General features: G+C 47.6%; 1 protein-coding gene and 1 pseudogene across 1 annotated transcript in view; both read left to right on the plus strand.

Moving 5' to 3' along the window:
- Window positions 1-426: 426 nt before the first annotated feature.
- Lpcat3 (lysophosphatidylcholine acyltransferase 3) overlaps window positions 427-19,201 on the plus strand; it is a 41,885-nt gene continuing 23,110 nt past the window's right edge. The window contains exon 1 of the mRNA XM_052174815.1: window positions 427-678. Within this exon, the coding sequence (XP_052030775.1) occupies window positions 528-678 (151 nt within the window). The 5' untranslated portion in view covers window positions 427-527. The remainder of the gene's footprint in view (window positions 679-19,201) is intronic.
- Window positions 13,029-17,668, plus strand: LOC127679184 (general transcription factor IIF subunit 2-like; annotated as a pseudogene).

Raw genomic sequence — 19,201 nt, forward strand, 5'->3', positions numbered from 1 at the left:
CCGCTCCGTTACATGCCCCAGTAACCCCAGCGCCGGCGACCGAGAGTAACCTCGCGGGCTGGTGACGCCCCCGCCCCCTCCCGCCCCGACTCTCGCCTGCTCCTGTCTCAACCAATGGGAAGGCAGCGAGCAAGCCGGCCGGACACCCGGCCGACCCACTCCTTCCCCGAGCCGTCCGGACCGAGTTGGACTGTCACCTCGCCTCGCGCTCCCGCCTGCTCCAATGGCAGCTGGGTCGCGATCGCAAGCCCCGCCCCGCCCCGCCGGCCCGGCCCGTTTTCCTTCCACACGGGAGTCACCTTTGCCTTACAAACGCTCGGCCCCGCCCTCTTCCTACCTTGCTGCGCTCGGCCCCGCCCCCGGCTGGCTCGACCAATAATCGGGTGGGTCTAGAGGCTCTGGGCGGGCCCGCAGCCAATGCGCACGCCGTGGGCGGGCCCCCGGCCGGAATTGGGGGTGAAGCCACCGCGTTCTGCCCACATTCGGGGCGCGGAGCTGGGGGTCCCCGGGGGGCGCCCGCAGTTAAGATGGCGTCTACAGCGGACGGGGACGTGGGAGAGACACTGGAGCAGATGCGGGGGCTGTGGCCGGGTGTCGAGGATCTGAGCCTTAACAAGTTGGCGACGTCTCTGGGCGCGTCGGAACAGGCGCTGCGGCTCATCTTCTCCATCTTCCTGGGTAAGGACCCTCCTGCCTGCCTCTGCCCCCTCGTGGAGTCCCAGGGAAATAGGCAGAATGGGGACTGGGGACAGGACCTGCCTATCTGCCCCGAACCACCCAGGAGGGCTTCGGGGGTGCGGGTGTCGGTCCTCAGCACACCAGCCAGATATCGAAGGGAAGACAAGTCTTGTCTCGGGTCTGGGGGTCCGTACACTCTGAACCTCTTCCCATTCCCTTTGGCCCATGCTGTGCCTTTTGGCTCCTCAGTCACCTCCCGCCTTGTCATCGATGTGCCGGACCGTGCCCGCGACCTGTGTCTATCTGTAGCTCTCGAGAGTTCGACTCTGGTCATGAGTACTGCTTATCTGTTATTAACAGCCCCCATCATGCGCTCTCCTTACGACAGGCATAGGCCCTCGAACTTAGGATATTTTAGCCCTACGGGCCTCCTCTGCCCGATATTCCATACTTATGCCTTCTCGGTCTATTTTGTGCATTGCTAACGTCTAGTGTACTTTCATCTCTTTTCTGTCCTCTTTCTAGTATTTTCTTATACCATATTGCTTTCCCCCCTAGCTGTCCACCTGTCATTTACCCTGGAATACGTTCTTATACTGGGCTTGAGAAACAGCACTATTAACAATCTTTAAAACTCCATGCTTGCTCCAAATGACTATTATTCATATGGTTCACAGGATTTCACCTGAATTTATATCGCAACAAACTGTATATATATATTATATATGTATTTTAAAGACTTTTTAAAAACCACACTCTTCGAGGTCTTTTAATACATGAGGTAGCGTGGTATGATGGGAAAAGTGTGGACTTTGAAGTTAAAGGAGTCCAACCCACTCTTGTCGCTACTCTCTAACGAGAGGACCCCCTGGCTAGCCATTTAACTGCTCTGTATCTAATTCTCTTATGAAACGAAGACAGCTGTGCTTAGCATAGGATTGCTGTAAAGTCCGGCAAGAATTCATAGGTCAAGATCAGAGATGACAGACTGTATTCGGTAGATTTTTTTTAAGTCGTTGGAACTTTTGGGGAAGGCTGTATAACTTTAACTTGAGATAGGGAGGGTGAGGAAAGTCTTCGAGGCATGTAAGTAGAGGGTTAACAGATGAGAACTGTAGGGAGTTTGAGATAAATCAGGTGTGGTGGCTTATGCCCTTGTGGCTCAGCACCCTGGGGCTAAGGCAAGAGAGTTGTGGGTTTGAGACCCTTTTTTTTTTTTTTAAGTTTGAGGCGATTGGGCTGGGAAGAGTTTAAATTCCAGAAAGAAATTTGAAGTTATCCAGGAATCAGTAGAGACATTGTCACATAATATCACCAGAGGGTGTGAATCCAGTCTACATGATGGCTGGTGCTTTAATCCATATTGAAACAACCTCGGCTAATACCATTGTTATTTCATATCATACCAAGGTGATCTTTCTTTTCTCTGATAAAGGTTTTCCTCTTCCTCGGTAGGATCCTAAGATTTTAGAGGTGGAGGGACGTTACGTGGACATTACCCAAATTTATCAGCATCGCACAAGAGCTTGTGACTCTTTGAACCTTGCTTCTGACCCAGTTTGTTGGCGTTGGGATTGGCAATTAAGAACAATGCTTACTGTTCATTAGGTAGGAGGACCTCTGCTGCTTCTGAAGTCTAAGACGGGCAGCAATACGTTGTCAGGTTGGCCTGTTAAGTGCACGTAAGGTTGGAATTAGGACTTGGAATCGTCTTTTGTGTGCTGATAGCAAATACTGCCTGGTGCTGCTGTGCACTGTCACAAAAGTAGGCTTGACTAGAAAACCATCTTCCCCGTGTCCCACCCCCCTCCTTTCATCCTCTGCCATGGCGACACATAATCAAAGTAATGAGTACCTGGAGCAGTAGCCCTGTTTCCAAGGCTTCTGGCCTATCCATTCTATCATTCCTATGGCTTCCCTCCCAATCACACATGCTGTTTCCTCTGGGCGTTTGTAGGATTTCTCATTTTCAAATCAATCCTGGGCTATTTAATGTTGTTATTATTATTATTGTTGTTGTTGTTATATTATTATTATTATTATTATTATTATTATTATTATTAAATTCTGGGCTGTTTCTCCTCCTCCTCCTCAGTACTGGGAGTTAAACCCAGGACCTACCTGATGCTAGGCAAGCCACTGACCTGCATTCCTAACCCAATTATGTGTCTATATAGGATGCCATTTCTAGGCATGGGTTAAATATACACATGTGAATATAAGTTGTTACTGTTGGCCAGACTTGGAATGTATGTACATTTTCCTCACAGTGGTATTAGCCTGCAGCTCCAGCCCTTGAGAGTAGAGGCAGGGGTAGCAGGAGTTCAAGGTCATCCTTTTCTGCACAGCAGGTGTGAGCCCAACCTGGACTGCCCAGGTACCTGCCTCAAAGAACTGGAAAAAAAAAATTAGGACTAGAGAGGTAGCTCAGAGGTTAAGAGTACTTCCAGAGGACGCAGGTTCGGTCCCAGCACCCACACCATGGGGCTCACAGCTGCCTGTAACCCCAGGTCTGAGGGATCTGGCACATCTGGCTTCTGCTAGCACTTGCTCTCACCTGCACAAACCAACACACAAGTACGCAGAATTAAAAAATAATAGAGGATAATTCTTAAAGAAATCAGTGGTGCTGCCTGGTGGTGGTGGCGGCGGCAGCACAGCACACCCTTAACCCCAGCACTCAGGCAGAGGCAGGCGGATCTCTTGAGTTTGCGGCCAGCCTGGTCTGCAGGGTGAGTTCCTGGACAGCTGAGGCTACACTGAGAAACCCCGTCTCACAAGACCAAAAGTGAAAGAAAAGTGGTAAGGTGCTGGGACTCCAGTCTTCTCCTCTGCTTTCTCTCCTTGAACTCCGTGGGTTGAATAGTATTTAAACACTGGCTTTCTGTGTTTATTAGACAGACTGGTCTCACTGCTCCTGCCCTGCGACATCAAGAACACTGCTTGTCCTTCTCCATAACAGGAATACCTTGTTGATTTTATAAAGAATTAATAAAATTCTCCTTGCTAAAGACCTGCGATAAGAGGTCTTTCCATACTGTATACTTTCCATAGTGTATAACTGTATTAGAAACACGTTTAGGAAACCAACATTGGCCCTTGCTGTCTTATTTTTCATACCATTTATGCCCCGTACATTGAACTCATGACCTATTAATGAGTTACAGAAAGCAATCTGGAAAGCCCTAATTCAGAGATCATCATTTGAGAGAGGAAGGTAGGTAGCGTTGGGAACCGAACCAGGGTTTCACACATGAAGCAAGCACTCTGTCTCAGGGCCACCTCCCCAGCTTGTTTGGTTGTATGTATGCATGCATGCATGTATGTATGTATGTATTTTTGAAATAGGGTCTTAGTGTGTAGCCCTGGCTGCCCTGAAACTCATTAGGTAGATGAGGCAGGCCCCAAACTCACTGAGATCTGCCTGCATCCGATTCCGAGTGCTGGGATTAAAAGTGTGTGCCAGCACACACACACACACACACACACACACACACACACACACCCAGCTCACCATCTTTAGTATTCAGAACCGACGTTCTGTGGAGTACTGAGTACTTCCAGCAGCCGGAAGGCTGTTGATGTGGACATCTGCGTTAAGTGTGATGGCGAGGACGGCCAAGCTGAGCTTTGCTGTGAGCCCTGGTGCTGGAGAGTGCAGTGCTCCTGGGAAACATCCCCCCTCTAACAACTTGGGTTCCATCGTTCCCTAACATAATTTACAGCATGAATTCTTTATAAAATCAACAAGGTATTCCTGTTATGGAGAAGGACAAGCAGTGTTCTTGATGCCGCAGGGCAGGAGAAGTGAGACCAGTCTGTCTAATAAAGCCCAGCCCTCAGACTCAGTCTGTCAGTCGCCGTCCCGTCGGGATCTTGTGTGGCGTCAGTGCGCTGATCCCGGTAAAAGGCCAGAACCCAAATGGCTATAAGAAGTTCCAAGCATTACGAGGTTTAAAGATGGAACATTCATATATAATGCCCTTCGGAACCAGAGGAAGCTTCCTTCTTTGGGCTCGGGTGGACTTAGGGAAGATATGAGCACTTAGGAACCTGATGCAGGAGGATCACCACCAATCCAAGGCCAGCCTGGGCTACCGGATGAGGCCATTTCACAAAAACAATAGGGAATAGTGTGCCTGGAGCTGAAGCTGGACCTGTAAAGTCCAAAGCTGATTTACAAAGGGGGAGGGGTGGGGATCCGGGTCCGGATGGCTTGGAGGCTAGGTGATCCATTGAGGGGAACAACTTTCTAGACTTGAGGAATGCAAACTTGTGAAAGGCAGACTCTGAAAGTACCTTGGTGTACAAAGCTGGTGGAAACAAAAGACTCCACCTTGTCTCCTCCCGGTCACTCACCCCCACACTCTCTAATTCTCTTCTTGCCCCTTCCAGTCTCCTCTCCGAAGCATCCTATGTCGTCCGCTCCTTCGCATCTTCTGCGCAACACCGTTCAGGCTCACTGGACCTGGCTGCTGAGCCCTTGCCTACGGCCCCAGCCTTGTTTCAAACAGTGCATAGCCTCCAGCCACGGCCTTTCTTCCCTTCCTCAGGGAAGGCTGTAAGCCCTTCCTGCCCCCGAGCCTCTGTGCACTCTGACCCAGGAAGCTCTTTGCTCGGTTAGTCACTTGACACACCAATCCACCTTTTGGGTCTCTCATCAAATTGTTGCTTCCTGTGAGCTTTCTTTCCTGACTCCATCTGAAGTCATGTGTCTTGTTAATGTCTTATTGCTGAATGAAATCTTCTAACCATGTATTCCACCTAGTTCACCACTATGTATCCAGAGTTCATAAAACTTGACTCTGGAAATATTTGTGAATGTATGAATGAACGATTTGGGAAAAATAAAAGTAATTCCCCTTCAAAAAGGACTTGGATGTAGCAGTGTGCCTGGAATTCTAGTATTCAAAACAATCATGAGTTCAAGGCCAGCCTGGACCCTAAACAAAGGATTGGGTATGTAGCTCAGTGAGAGAGCAGTGGTCCTAAAACAGCGTCGGCCTAAGGTGTGCAAGGCCTTCAGTTCCATCCTCAGCACAGCAGGGCAGACAAGAGAGTCTGGACGGCCAGGACCCAGCCTCCATCTGCCTAGATAGCCAGGCACAGAGATGCAGAAAGAAAGTCAGGTCCTGTTCAGTGCTGCATTGTGATCTAGTTTGCGTCTTACTTTAAGTTCCAAGGAAATTTTAAGACCTGAGCTTGCAGTCGGGTTTAGGCAGGGCTGGGGGGTTGTGGCTCAGTTGATATGAGCCTTGGGCTTGATCTCCAGGTGTGGTCATCTACATTGTAATCCCAGCACCCAGGAAGTGGAGGAAGAAGGTTCAGGATGGGCCTTGGCTACTGGACAAGTTTGAGTCTAGCCTGTGCTATCTAAGAGCCAGGTGGAAGAGGGGTTAGGAGTAAGTTTAGTCTCATACTTGTATCAGATAGGAAATGAAATGCTGTGAGAACGCTTAAAGAAGGGAATCTAATCCCTTAGGTCACTCTCACTACCCCTTATTAATAACAGAAGTGACTACCACTGTTTTCCTGTTTGGTTTTGGTGAGATGGTGTCCTCGGTAGCCTAGGCTAGCCTTGATCCTTCTACCTCTATCTCCCCAGTGCTGGGATTACAAGTGAACACCACCACCCTGGGCTTTGTGGCTGCTTTGTAGTGGACATTGCCCCACATGGTCCTCAGGAGATTCTCTGAAGCCTGCCAATTAGCAACCGAAGGTTACAGCACTGTTGTAACTTCCCTGTTCAGTCTCTAACAGCTGGGGACTGGAAAGACCGTTACTTAAGATCTCTGCCCTTATCTACCAGGAATCTGAGCTCGGGGCCACAGGGGGGTTGAGTGGAACCTTGGAGAGCTGCAAAATACAAATGTCCTCCAGAATCCTTTCTGTTGACTCAGTGGTTAACCAAGGTGTAATCAGCACACGGATACCTCGGTATCTGAAGGCAGAGCTGGCCAAATGGAACAGGTGGCCACTGCCGACCGCAGGACGCTGTGGGTGTGGCCATGGCCGTAGTTGCTTGCCTGGCTGCTCAAAAATTGCAGTTAGGAGTAGGGCTTCTTTCCTTGGAAGTTTAGAATTGGTATCAGTAATGTTAGTGACTTTTAAGATAAAACTCAAACCAGGCCCACGGGTTAGCTCCTTGTGGACCAGAGTCATAGCTTCAGGGGAAAGGTCATTTGTTGCTCGCTGCAGTCTTAGGGTAGCAGTGATGCCATGACATCAAACTAAATGGAACTTAAAATTGAGTCACATTAACTAAACAACTGGGATGTCTGACTATGACCCACACTATAAAATAGGGACATCTCCTGAATGACTTTAAGCTAATTCATAGCCGCAGATTTTTCTCAGCATCTGAAGCTTCTGGTTTGAGATTTGTTTGTGAGTGGCCCAGGCTGACCTTGATCTCCTGCTCCTCCGGCCTCTACTTCCCAGGGGTTGGGAGTGCTGGTGTGTGCTGCGCCCAGACCCTGGACCAGTTGATGATATACGTGTGCTGCTCAGATGTTCCACTGGATCTCAGCCGGCCTGAAACCCACCTGTAGCCCAGGCTGACGTCAGACTCAGGGCCCCGCCCTCCTCAGCCGCTTGCCACACCTAGCTCACCACTTGTGTTCTGTTTTATCTGAAAACAGTCTTGCTCTGTAGGCACGAGATTATGTGCACATCATTCGGAAGGCTTTGAATTGGTTCTTTTCTTGCCTTGGCCTCCAGAGTTCTGGCATCACAGGCCTGCAGCACCAGGGCCAGTTGAGTAATCTGCCAGCCTTTGAAAATAGGTCTTGTCTTCAGCCCAAGAAGTCTGTGGACTCACCCTGGCCTCTGTCCGGGTGCTGGGATCCCAGGCTCCCTCACCACGCCCTGCCATGATCGCCTGTTCACAGGCCTTTGGGTCACGCCTGCTGCCCTGGAGCTCAGGACTGTTGAAATCCCTTCATCATTTTTTGTAGTACTCAAGCCTGCGTGGTCTCAAACTTTTTGAAACATCTGTATGCTCAGATCTTTGGCAAAGCAACTCTCTTGGATTCCTTATGGCGCAGTGTCCCCCGCTGGCCCACAAGTGTGCCTTGCAATTCTTTGTTAAAAGATCATGATCTTAAGTGTTGTAACCATTGCCACCACAGGAACTTTAGATGACAGGGCCAGTCACAGCTTCCTCAGAACAGGATCCCACCAAGATTGCTGGTTTTGCTTTTTGAATCAACTCAGCCACCTTGAGCAGTAGAGCATTTCCTTTTCCTTTGTCTGTTTTTCTAAGGCAGAGTCTCTGTAGTCCAGGCTGGCCTAGAACTCATGTGACTTATAGGCTTGCCGTGAACTCAGAGCAGGGCCATGTCGTTCTTCAGATTTCGGCTTATTGAGTCATCACTCAACTCATAACGTAACCAATGTCCCATTTATTAATGCAATTACAGAACTGACCTGTGGCTATAACAAGGACTAGATCTCAGCTGCACCTGCCAGGGAAGCAGTTCTATTGTTTGTTCTCATGCCTGAAGGTTTTGAATTGTGTGTGAATCTGTGTGTGTGTGTGTGTGTCTATGTGCATCTCTGTGTGTGTGTGGTCTGTCTGTCTGTGTCTGTTTCCAGTAGTTAAGAAATTAAAGACTAGGATATTTAAGGCCCAGGAGGAGTTCTCTAGGTAAAGCAGGAATAGCTCCTTGGAGAACATGAGAGCTTATCTGTTTGCTGTTGTTTTGAGACAGGGTTTCATATGTAACCCAGGAACTTACTGTTCACATGTAGCCTGGAACTTACTGTTGTAGCCCAGGATGGCCTCAGACTCAACTCTGATAGCTTCAGCCAGAATAGCAAGCATAAAACACCACACCTTGCCTGTCTCTCGTTTATTCAGGAAGTGTCGTATGTGTTCTTTCCCTGCTTTCAAAACAAGAAGGGATGTGGAGAACAAAGCCGAAAAACTGTCATTTCTGGGTGAGGGTTTTCTTTGGCTCGAAATGCACTGTTTGTAAGGTCTCACTTCCTCCCCATTCAAATCATAGCTTTGAAGATCTGTCAGAAGAATGAGTTCTGGGCACCTTGCATGAACTGTTACGTGTATAAGAATCACGTAAGAGTAAATAAAGTTAATAAAGGCTTTGGGTATGTGTGGCATTGCAGAAGGAGAGGGTAGGTTCTTCAGAGGGGGCTACGGCTAACTAAGCTGAAAAGAATCGTACCCGGGTTTTGGTCTGGGCTCAACATGTGAAGTCTTTTTTGAGACAGGATCTCACCAAGTAGCCCTGTCTGGTCTGGAATTCAGAAGTCCTCCTGCCTTTAGCTCCAAAATGCTGGACTTACAAGAAGGCTTGTGTCACCACACCCAGCAAATAAGATAGTCTTCTTGTAGGTTCCAGAGGCTCCACCCAGAGCGGAGCATCTGCTCTCTGCTGGCGAAGGACTTACTGAGCCTCCTGCTGTTAACACCCCTTACACACTCCTAAGAGGTAAGCCTAAAATCATTTAGGACTCAGATCAGGGATCAGAGTCCCCAAATCCTTGTGGCATTGCTGGCCTCTGGTAAGGAAGAGACTGCCAAGAGGCCAAAGGACCTTTTGGCTTTTAGCCAAAAAAGAAACTGGTTCCTTTGCAGGTTGGGGGCTGGGGGGTCTTTTTACTGTCTACCAGTTTTTACCTCCTGCTCCTATCATCCCTCCATCCATGTGTGCTTGCGTGTGTGCATGTGTATGTGCATGTGTACTGGCAAGTACCCCGAGGGGTCATGGGGTCCCCTAGCTGGAGCTGCAGGTGAGCCTCTGTGTGGGTGTGGGAACTGAACTCAGGTCCTCTGCAAGAGCAGCAAAGGGACTCAAGCACTAATCCGTATCTTCAGCCCTACAGAAAAGGATGTTTTGTTTTCTTTTTGTTTGATTTTTCAAGATAGGGTCTTTCTCTGTAGCCCGTCTCTTCTAAAACTCTGTAGACTAGGCTGGTCTCAAACTCGGAGAGCCACTTGGCTCTCTGCCTCTGGAGTGTTGCGATTAATGGTGTGTGGAGCTATATGTGGTCCTGTCTGCTCCATAAACTTTATGTCAAGTGAGATAGCAATTTCGGAAATAATAAAAATTTCACTGTAAAAATAAAGGACTTCTCCACACGCAGATGTTGGGATTCTGTTGGACCTCTGTCTGCATGCTCCTTTGAGAAGTGGCAGACCTGTAGCTGTGGGGAATGCTTTTTAGCTCCTGAGGTTCTCACTGTGCTGTGACAGCAGTTCTAAACTCAGGTTGGCTGGACACCGCTCTAGATTACTGTCCATAAATAGGAAACTACTGTTTCCAGGCCAGCAGGCTGAAGCCAACTGGAATGGCGCCCCTTACGGCTCCTGGCATACACCTCCATCAGAAGCCAACAAGACTGAGTCAAGTGAGAGTATAGACACGGAACCTTAGCAAAACTCCAGACCTGTGGGGCCCCTAGGGACGCTCATCCCTGACTCTAGTCCACATACTGTAGTTAGAGGACAGTCTGCCTCACTTTGTTTTGATTTGGATTTTCTTTTAAGACAGGGGCTTGCTAAGTTACCCAGGCTGACCTGGAACTAACTTACTGTCTTGCCCAGTCTAGCCTCAGACGTGCAGTGATCCTCCTGCATCAGCCTTCCAAGTAGCTGAGATTATAGGTAAGCATCACCAAACCTGATTGACTTCATTTTTTTTAATTCTTCATTGATTGTCTCTGGTGGCTTGAATAAAAATGGCCCCCATAGGCCCATAGGGAGTGGCACTAGTAGGAGGTGTGGCCTTGTTGGAGGAAAGTGTGTCTCAGCCTCTTCCTGCTGCCTGCAGATCCCATGGAGAACTCTCAGTTCCTTCTCCAACACCATGTCTGCCTGCATGCCGCCATGCTTCCCGCCATGAACTTCCCACAATGAACTAACCCTCTAAACTGTAAGCCAACCCCAGTTAAATGTTTTCCCTTTAAGAGTTGCCATGGGAGGGGGGGAGGGGGACTTGGAGAGATGGCTCAGTGGTTAAGAGCACTGGCTGCTCTTCCAGAGGTCCTGAGTTCAATTCCCAGCAACCACATGGTGGCTCACAACCATCTGTAATAGGATCTGACACCCTCTTCTGAAAACAGCTACAGTGTACTCATATAAATATAATAAATTAAAAAAAAAAAAGAGTTGCCGTGGTCATGGTGTCTCTTCACAGCATTAAGACCTGTGAAGGTCTAACTAAGACATTGCCCATCTGAAAATCTAGGAAATTAAAGGAAGTGCAGGAACTCCTGGGTAGTGACTGATATTTTGCTTTGGTTTTGTGACCCTGAAAAAAGAACCCAGGGTCTCGTGGTGGACAAGCTCTCTACTTCTGGGCCATGCCCAGTCCATGTGGTTCTTGTGAGACAGTTTTGTTTTGCAGCCCAAGCTGACCTTGAGCTCCCTGTGAGGATGGGGGTGGGGTGGGGGGGGCGGGGCATTCAGCCTCACTCGCACCGCCCTCCGGGTTCTGACCTGAATGCTGGGAAGGCAAGCACCGTCCTCCCAGCCGTGTGCATTTATTTTAAAAATCTATACAGCCCAAGTCACGTATATTTATTCTTTTGTGCTGTCAGGCATTGATGTGCTATAGGCCAGAACCTGTCTGTCCCTGAGACCCTAAGGTTGTCAGGGTCCCCAAGTCATCTCGTAGGAAGCTCCAGAGTTCTGAGTCTGAGGTTTTGCTATTTTGTTTCGGGCTTGGGGCCTTTGTGGTCTAGGGTGCAGAGACTTGTGTGTGCCAGACTAGAGCCTGTCCTGTGTCACTGAGCTGTATCCCCAACCCTCTTGCTTATATCAGAATGTTATTTCGTTAAGTTCTAAAGGAGTTTTCTTAACATTTTCAAATTTTCTTCCCAAACCAAGTAAAATTGAAATGTCAGCGTAGAAAGGAGCAAGTCGTTTCTGACGGCAGTCAGCTGTTTGATAAGCCTAAATAATAACTCTTGGACATCATCAAAATGAAAAATAACAAAGTAAGAGAGAGCATCCCTAAGCCGTCATTCTGGGTCCAGCGTCAGGTGCTGGGTGCACATGCGAATTCGGAAGACTTTCCAACACAGCCACCAGAACCAACTAAGCAGAGCTCACAGTGGGCCACAGACCCTGTGTGGGTCTGAGCTAGGCTGTCTGAATACACGGCATGGTTGGGTAGCTTGGTGTTCTTGTGAGACTCCCAACAGCGGGAATGGGGGGTGTCTTTGACTCTTTTGCCTGCTCTTGGGACCCTTTTCCTCCTACTGGGTTGCCAGTCCAGCCATGATATGAGGGTTTATGCCCACTCTTACTGTATCTTGTTGGGCAATGTCTGCTGAATATTCTTAGGAGGGCTGCTTTTGTTTTAAAAGAGAAACAGGAGTGGGGCAGAGGGGGGAGCAACTGGTGGGAGGGGCTGTAATATATGAGAGAAGAATGGACCAAGGCTGCGGTGCAGGGGCTCACACCTGCCGTCCCAGCACTTGAGAGGCTGAGGCAGAGACAGCAGGATTGCCCCAATCTGAACGACATCATGTGTCCAAAAAGCAGGAAAGGAGATAGTTGCTGGCTGGTGGCACACACCTGAAACCCTAGAACTCAAGAAATTGAGACCAGAGAATTACCTCAAGTTCTAGTCCAGCCTCTGAGCATGTGGTGAAATCCTGTCCAAAAAAAAAAAAAAAATAGAGGCAATCGTGGTGTCACATGTCTATGTGTTCCAGCAGCTGATGTAACCCTGGCATTTGTGAGCAGAGGCAGGAGAAGAGGTTCATGGTCCTCAGCCAGACACCAAGTTCAAAGTCAACCTAGAGGACCTGAGACTGTCTCAGAAGGGTGAACAGCAGGGTATGTTAGCACACACCTTTAGTCCCATGAAGGCTCCAAGCAGATCTGTGAGTTCAAGGCTAGACTTGTTTATAGAGGGAGTCACAGACTGCCAGGTTTCTATTACACAAAGAAACCCTGTCTTGACAAACCAAAAAAAGAGTACTGACTCCTTTTCCAGGGGACAAGGTTCAATCCCAGCACCCACATGGTGGCTGGCACCTGACTGTAACTCCAGTCCCATAAGAGTCACACTCTTCTGGTCTCCACAGGTACCAGGTACACATGTGGTACATAGACATACAGCAGGCAAAACCCTGCACACATAAAATAAAATACAATAAAAGAAGGGATGACTCTGAAAATTGTATTTACCTTACTATATGAGACATGAGAAAATGTTAACCAGTTAATAAAATGTATTCATGGAGTAAGAATGAAACAGTATGGTACCAAAGTGAAACTTATACATTTATAGAATGAATGTACAGGAATAAATTATTCATTCATTAATCAAAAAAAAAGAATGAAACAGTATCTGTCTCAATAGAATAAAGAAATAAGAATAAGAAACAACATCTAACCTCTATGCAGTCCTTAAGTGCGATGGTTAAAGAACGTTATGCCACCTTAGGATCTGGTAAAACTGGCAGGCCCAGTCCCACACGTTTTAAGTCTGATTTTCTCCTGAATGCTATTCTCCTAACCCATGTGCTTAAGCCTGTATTTAAAGGCTTTAGTAAGATCTCCAACTCTCTTTCATTAAACTTACATATTTGACGAAACTATTGAATTGGGAAGATGCCTACTGCTGGTGTGCACTGACTTTTAATTAGGCCAGTTTCATGTGTGTTGTTCGAGGCAGTTCAAGTTGTCCCAGAACTCAGGAAAATCCTCCTGCTTCAGCCTCCCAAGAGCTGGGACTACAGATGTGCACCTATGCCATCCCCACTGTTTGTTTAAAAGAGAGTATTACATACATTGTAAGGGGTTTTTTTTTCCTCTAATTTTTTACACTTGCTTATGGAATGTCTGAGGGGTATGGCAGTCGGATGGCGTGTGGGAGTCAGTTCCCACCCTGTGGGTTCTCCAGGCTTGTCCAGCAAGCGCCAACTCACCAGCCCCAGATATTTTTTTAAAGATTAAATAATAATAAATTATTTAATATAATAATAAATAACAAAATAATTACTTCGGTTTATTTATGCTTGTTTATATATGCACACAGGTGCCATGGCCCCTGTGGGGTCAGAGGGCAGCTTTGTAGAGTCACTTGAGCCTTCTACTACATGGATCCTGAGGGGTGAACTCAGGTCGTCGGGCTTGGCTGCGTGTGTCTTTGCCTTCTGTGCCATCTCATCTGCCCAAGATATTTTTTTAACTTTTTATTTATATGCATAGTTTAAATTATTTATTTTATTTCATGTGCTTTGGTGGTTTGCCTGCATGGATGTCTGTGTAAAGGTTTCTGAACCCCTGAACCTGGAGTTACAGACAGTTGTGAGCTGAGCTGCCATGTGGGTGCTGGGAATTGAACCAGGATCCTCTGGAAGAACAGCCAGCCAGTGTTCTTAACCACGGAGCCGTCTCTTACGTGCATGTTTTTAGCAGCATGCAGGTGCCACGGAGGCCGGAAGATGGTAGAGGACCCATTGGAGCTGGTGTCCTGGGTGGTCGTGAGCCACCTGGTACCAGTTCTGGGAACCAAACTTGGCTCTTCTACTAGATCGGCAAACACTCCTAACTGCTGAGCTATCTCTCCAGCCTAAAGTGTTGTTTGAGTGTTTGCTTTCTGAAAGTCCATAGTTTGTTCATATTTGTCTGTTGTGCCTTTTGTTTTCCTTTTAAACAGGATCTCACAGCTCCTCAGGCTGGTCTGGAGCTCACAGTGTAGGCAAGGCTGGCCTTGAACTTCTGCTCTTACTGAATTACAGGCATGAGCTGTCATGCCATCTTAGGCAGTGCTGGGGATTGAGTCTAGGGCAGGCAAGCGCTCTGCTAACCAAACTGAAGACCCCCCCTCTTGGAAGATACTTTTATAGAACTCAAGCTCCTGGAATTACACTAGAAATCCTCCTGCCTCGGCCTCCCTAATGCTATGATTACAGGCCTGTACATAATACCACCCAGTTCCTCTTTCTTTTGGTATTTTTGAGATAAGGTTTCTCTGCATAGCCCTGGCTGTTCTGCAACACTCACCCTGTAGACCAGGCTGGCCTTGAACTCATGAGATCTGCCTGCCTCTGCCTCCTGAGTGCTGGGATTGAACACACGGTACCACCAGCACCACCACTGGCTCTCTTTTTTTTTTTTCTCTTAAAGACATACAGAGGAGAGCAAGAATCCAACAATTACAGATACTCAGATTGATAAGGACTTTTTCTCCCGTTAGCTTTGCAGCTGGGCAGCACACCGCTCATTTTTTTATTTGCTGAGACACCTGTTGAAGAAAGATGGGTCCCTGCCTTGTTTATATCTACAGCAGTCAGGTTTGGCCCAGTCATGGCAAGGAAGCAGTATAGGGAAGGTTGGGAAGAAACCAGGTGAACCAGAGGGCAGAGACATCAAGCAGGCCTGGAGCGGTCCTAGCCCAGAGCACAGCAGATAAGACGGAAATGACCGTTCTCCGAACAAGGCCTTAGGTAGACTTCTGTGAGAGGAGCCGTAACGTGCTGTCGGGCCGCCAAGAATGCTCCTTGCGCTTCCAGAGACTGCCAGTTCAACTCCCAGCACTCACACCCGGCAGCTGGGCAGTGCCGCCCACAGCACCTGCACTCGGAGAAACAGTCCCCCACACAGTCACACACACACACTTAAGAAAATAAAAGTAAATCTTTTGAAAATGGAACAAAGCAATTCGGAGAGAAAGAAAAGGCGGGCCTGATAGGATGTGGGAGGAAGAGGAATAAGTGGATGCGGACTTGCTCCCATCCACGCAGGACCCCTTTTCCCGGGAGAGCAAGCTCAGGCCTCATGAGCTCTACCAGTGTTTCCATCCTGGCCATCCACAGTCCCTCGCTGCTGAAATACATAGCATTAGTCCAGGGACTGTAGGGTCCCTCGACTCCCGCATCCCAGTGCCGTCTCCCCGCCTGCTGAAATTCTGGCTGCTCCAGCCTCAGATATCTGGATGCACACTGAGACCGGAACTCTACATATAAGCGTGCTAATGATTCTGTGGGACCTTCCCATGCTAAGCCCAGTGAGCTAGAAGTGACTGTTTATTTCAAAGTCCGGACGAGTCATCCCTGCGGATTTTCTTGGGAGGCGACACCCACATCCCAGCTGGCTTCCCCGGGAGTCACAGCCCTGGCAGTCTTCTCGGCTGGCCTCTCTGAGGCCCAAAGCTGGCACAGGCAGCCAGCATCCTTCCCCACCTGACACTACAGATTTGTCGTCTAGAGGGTGATTTTATTTTAAGACCTGAAGGCTATACATGACAGTCTTTGGTGTTTGTTTTGTTTTTATTATTATATGTAAGTACGCAGTAACTGTTTTTAGACACTCCAGAAGAGGGCATCCGATCTCATTACAAATGGTTGTGAGCCACCAGGTGGTTGCTGGGATTTGAACTCAGGACCTTCGGAAGAGCAGACAGTGCTCTTAAGTGCTGAGCCATCTCTTCAGCCCTTTTGTTTTGTTTTTTAAAAGTGGCACCTGGCATGGTGGTGCATACCTTAATCCTAGCACTCAAACAGCGGAGGCTCAGTGTTTAAGAGCATGTGCTATGAGTTACTGATCCGTTACTGTTCTTCTGGTCTTAAGTTCCTGGTTCCCATTCAGTGTGCAACGCCGGCTTTTTGCAGTCTGCTTGTCCCAGCAGCGGGCTCTGGACTGTCTTTCTCTGTCCTTCAGCCCCGTGCCACTGCTTGGGCGTGCACACCACCTCACTCAACAAACTCATGGTGGAGTGTGGGGAACTCGATCTGACCGGCGCCAAACAGAACACCCGCGTGTGACTGGTCAAGGTTCCTAAATATTTGTCCCAGCAATGGGCAAAAGCCCCTGGAAGAGGTGAAGTTGAGAAACTGAGGCTTGCCAAGAATCAAGGAAGGACTGAGGTAACATTTACTTTGAACGAGGATCTGGCAAATATTCATGATATCGCTGGGAAACCAGCTTCAGTCAGTGCTCCCGGAGAACATCCATTTGTCTTGCAGAGTGTTGGAGGACAGACACATCGGAAGGAGTAGTGGTGCGGAGAGGGGAATGCCGGCCTGCTGCCAGTGAGAACTACATGAAATTAAAGAGATTGCAAATAGAAGAATCTTCCAAACCTGTAAGGCTATCACAAGAGCTGGACAAAGTTGTAACAACCAATTGCAAGCCTGTTGCTAAGCATCAGTACAATATTGAATATGAAAGGAAGAAGAAGGAAGAGGGAAAGCAGACAACATGTCCTCCACATGCTGTTCTCGGCCTTTGAGAAACATCAGTACTATAATCTTAAGAACTTGGTGAACATCACAAAGCAACCCGTGGGATACCTGAAAGAAATCTTGAAAGAAATTGGCATTCGGAATGTAAAAGGAATTCACAAGAATACATGGGAGCTGAGGCCAGAGTACAGGCATTACCAACCAGAAGAGAAGAGTGACTGAGAGAGAGAGAGCATGTCACACAGTCACACACAGGCCCAGCCAGCCCAGCCACCACACACTGCTTGCCTGCTTGCCGCGACAGTACAAAGACGCCTGGGTCTGCCACTCCTCTCGGTAAACTGTTAAAGCTGGGATTGCATAAAAGTTTCTTGTTTTTTGAAGAGAAAGATTTCTCTTAGTTAGTCTATAGTTATTTATAGACTAAACCTGCATTCTACCCTTCAGCGGGCATGCTGGCGCGTGCGTGTGTCCAGCACTTAGGAGACTGAGGCAGGCAAGTGAGAGTGAGTTTGAGGCCAGCCTGGAATACACAGCAAGACCCTCCCTGTAAAAGAAAAATTATGGTGTGGGTAGGGCTCTGGGAATTAAAACTGCTTTGTTCTCATTAGTTAACTTTCAAGTGTAAATGGGATATTTCCTAAAGGAAAAGGTAAGAAAGGGGAAAGGTGGAAGGGAGGGTGTCAGCTAAGAAACTGTAAAAGGAACACAGAGTCCGAGTTCCTTTTTCTGAAACTGAAGGGGGAACTTGTCCCTTTCTACAGAGGTAATGTTTCACCTTCAAACATACGTTAATAAAGAGATCTGTTCCCTTTGTACTAAATGGTAGCTGTTATCACTGCCTCATTTTTATCCTGTGGTACTGGAAAGAGAAACAAACTCTAGACAGCTAATGTCCCTTTGGAGAGCGGACTCAGTGGTTTGGGTACACACTGCTCTTGCAAAGGCTGTATGCTTGGTTGCCAGCGTCCAAGTTGGTTTCTTTCTTGACTATCTGTGACTCCAGCTTCAAGGGATCCATGCCCTCTTAGGTCTCCACACATACATATCCGTACATTCACACAGACACCTCAGTGAAAATAAATTAAAAAAAAAAATCTCTTAAAATAGCAATTGGAAATTAAGTAACGGGGCTGGAGAGATAGCTCAGTGGTTAAGAGCACTGACTGCTCTTCCAAAGGTCCTGAGTTCAATTCCCAGCAATCACATGGTGGCTCACAACCATCTGTAATGAGATCTGAAGCCCTCGTCTGGTGTGTCTGAAGACAGCAATGGTGTACTTATATATAATAAATAAATCTTTTAAAAGTGTTTAAAAATAAAAAAGAAAATTAAGTAACTTTAAAAAAAAAAAGTGCTGTTTCTGCAGAGGCCCCACATCAGGCAGTTGTGAACTGCCTGTAGCTTCAGCTCCAGGGAATCTGATACCCCTCTGACCTCCTCCTCCTCCTACACCACACACACACACACACACAAGAATAATTAAAATTTTAAAAAGAAAATAGCTTTTTAAAAGGGAGCCATAAGCAGGCAGATTTCTCTGAGTTTGACATCAGGCCTGGTCTACAGAGCAAGCTTCAGGACAGCTACGGCTACAAAGAGGAAAAAACCTGTCTTTAACAACAGACAAACAAAAGCCAGGCAAGAAACTAACAAACACTTTTTTAAAGCCCACAAAATACAGTGCAAGTGTGGTTGTGAGTGCCTGAAATCCCACCATTCTGCAAAGTGAGCAGGCCAGCCACCAGGAACTTAAAAGCAGCTTGGCGACTTCCTAGTTCTTAAGACGTTGGGCATCAATATGAAATAAGAAATATCTAAGTATTTAAGAGTAAGACACCTTCGAGTTGTTTAAAGTGTAATATTCTCATATTAATCTCTAGGGTTGCGGTCCAAGACTGAATGAATCCCACCAAGCCTTCTGTGTGCCCACTCTTCCTACATACACTCTGGTAATAAGGCTTAATCACTAAATTAGGCACAGTAGGGATCAGCAATAATTTATAACAAAGGCGCAATTATAAGACTGAACTGTGATAACAATTATGCCATACATGTGGTAGATAACGTACAAAGTTTGGATATATACATGCATGCATGCGTAAACATCTTATTATACTGTAACTTTTTTTTTTTTTTTTTTTTTTGGCTTTTTGGGACAGGGTTTCTCTGTGTAGCCCTGGCTGTCCTGGAGACCACCACTGCCCGGCTATACTGTAACTCTTTTCAGCCTCCCATGGTGACTCTCACCTGTAATCCCAGCGCTTGGGAGACGGACAGGAGGAGGAGGAGGAGGAGGAGGAGGCTTTCCATGGGTTAGTTATAGACAGCCTTGACTACATAGTGCATTCTAGAC

This window comes from Apodemus sylvaticus, chromosome 2 (assembly GCF_947179515.1).
Source record: "Apodemus sylvaticus chromosome 2, mApoSyl1.1, whole genome shotgun sequence".
Taxonomy (NCBI): Eukaryota; Metazoa; Chordata; class Mammalia; order Rodentia; family Muridae; genus Apodemus; species Apodemus sylvaticus.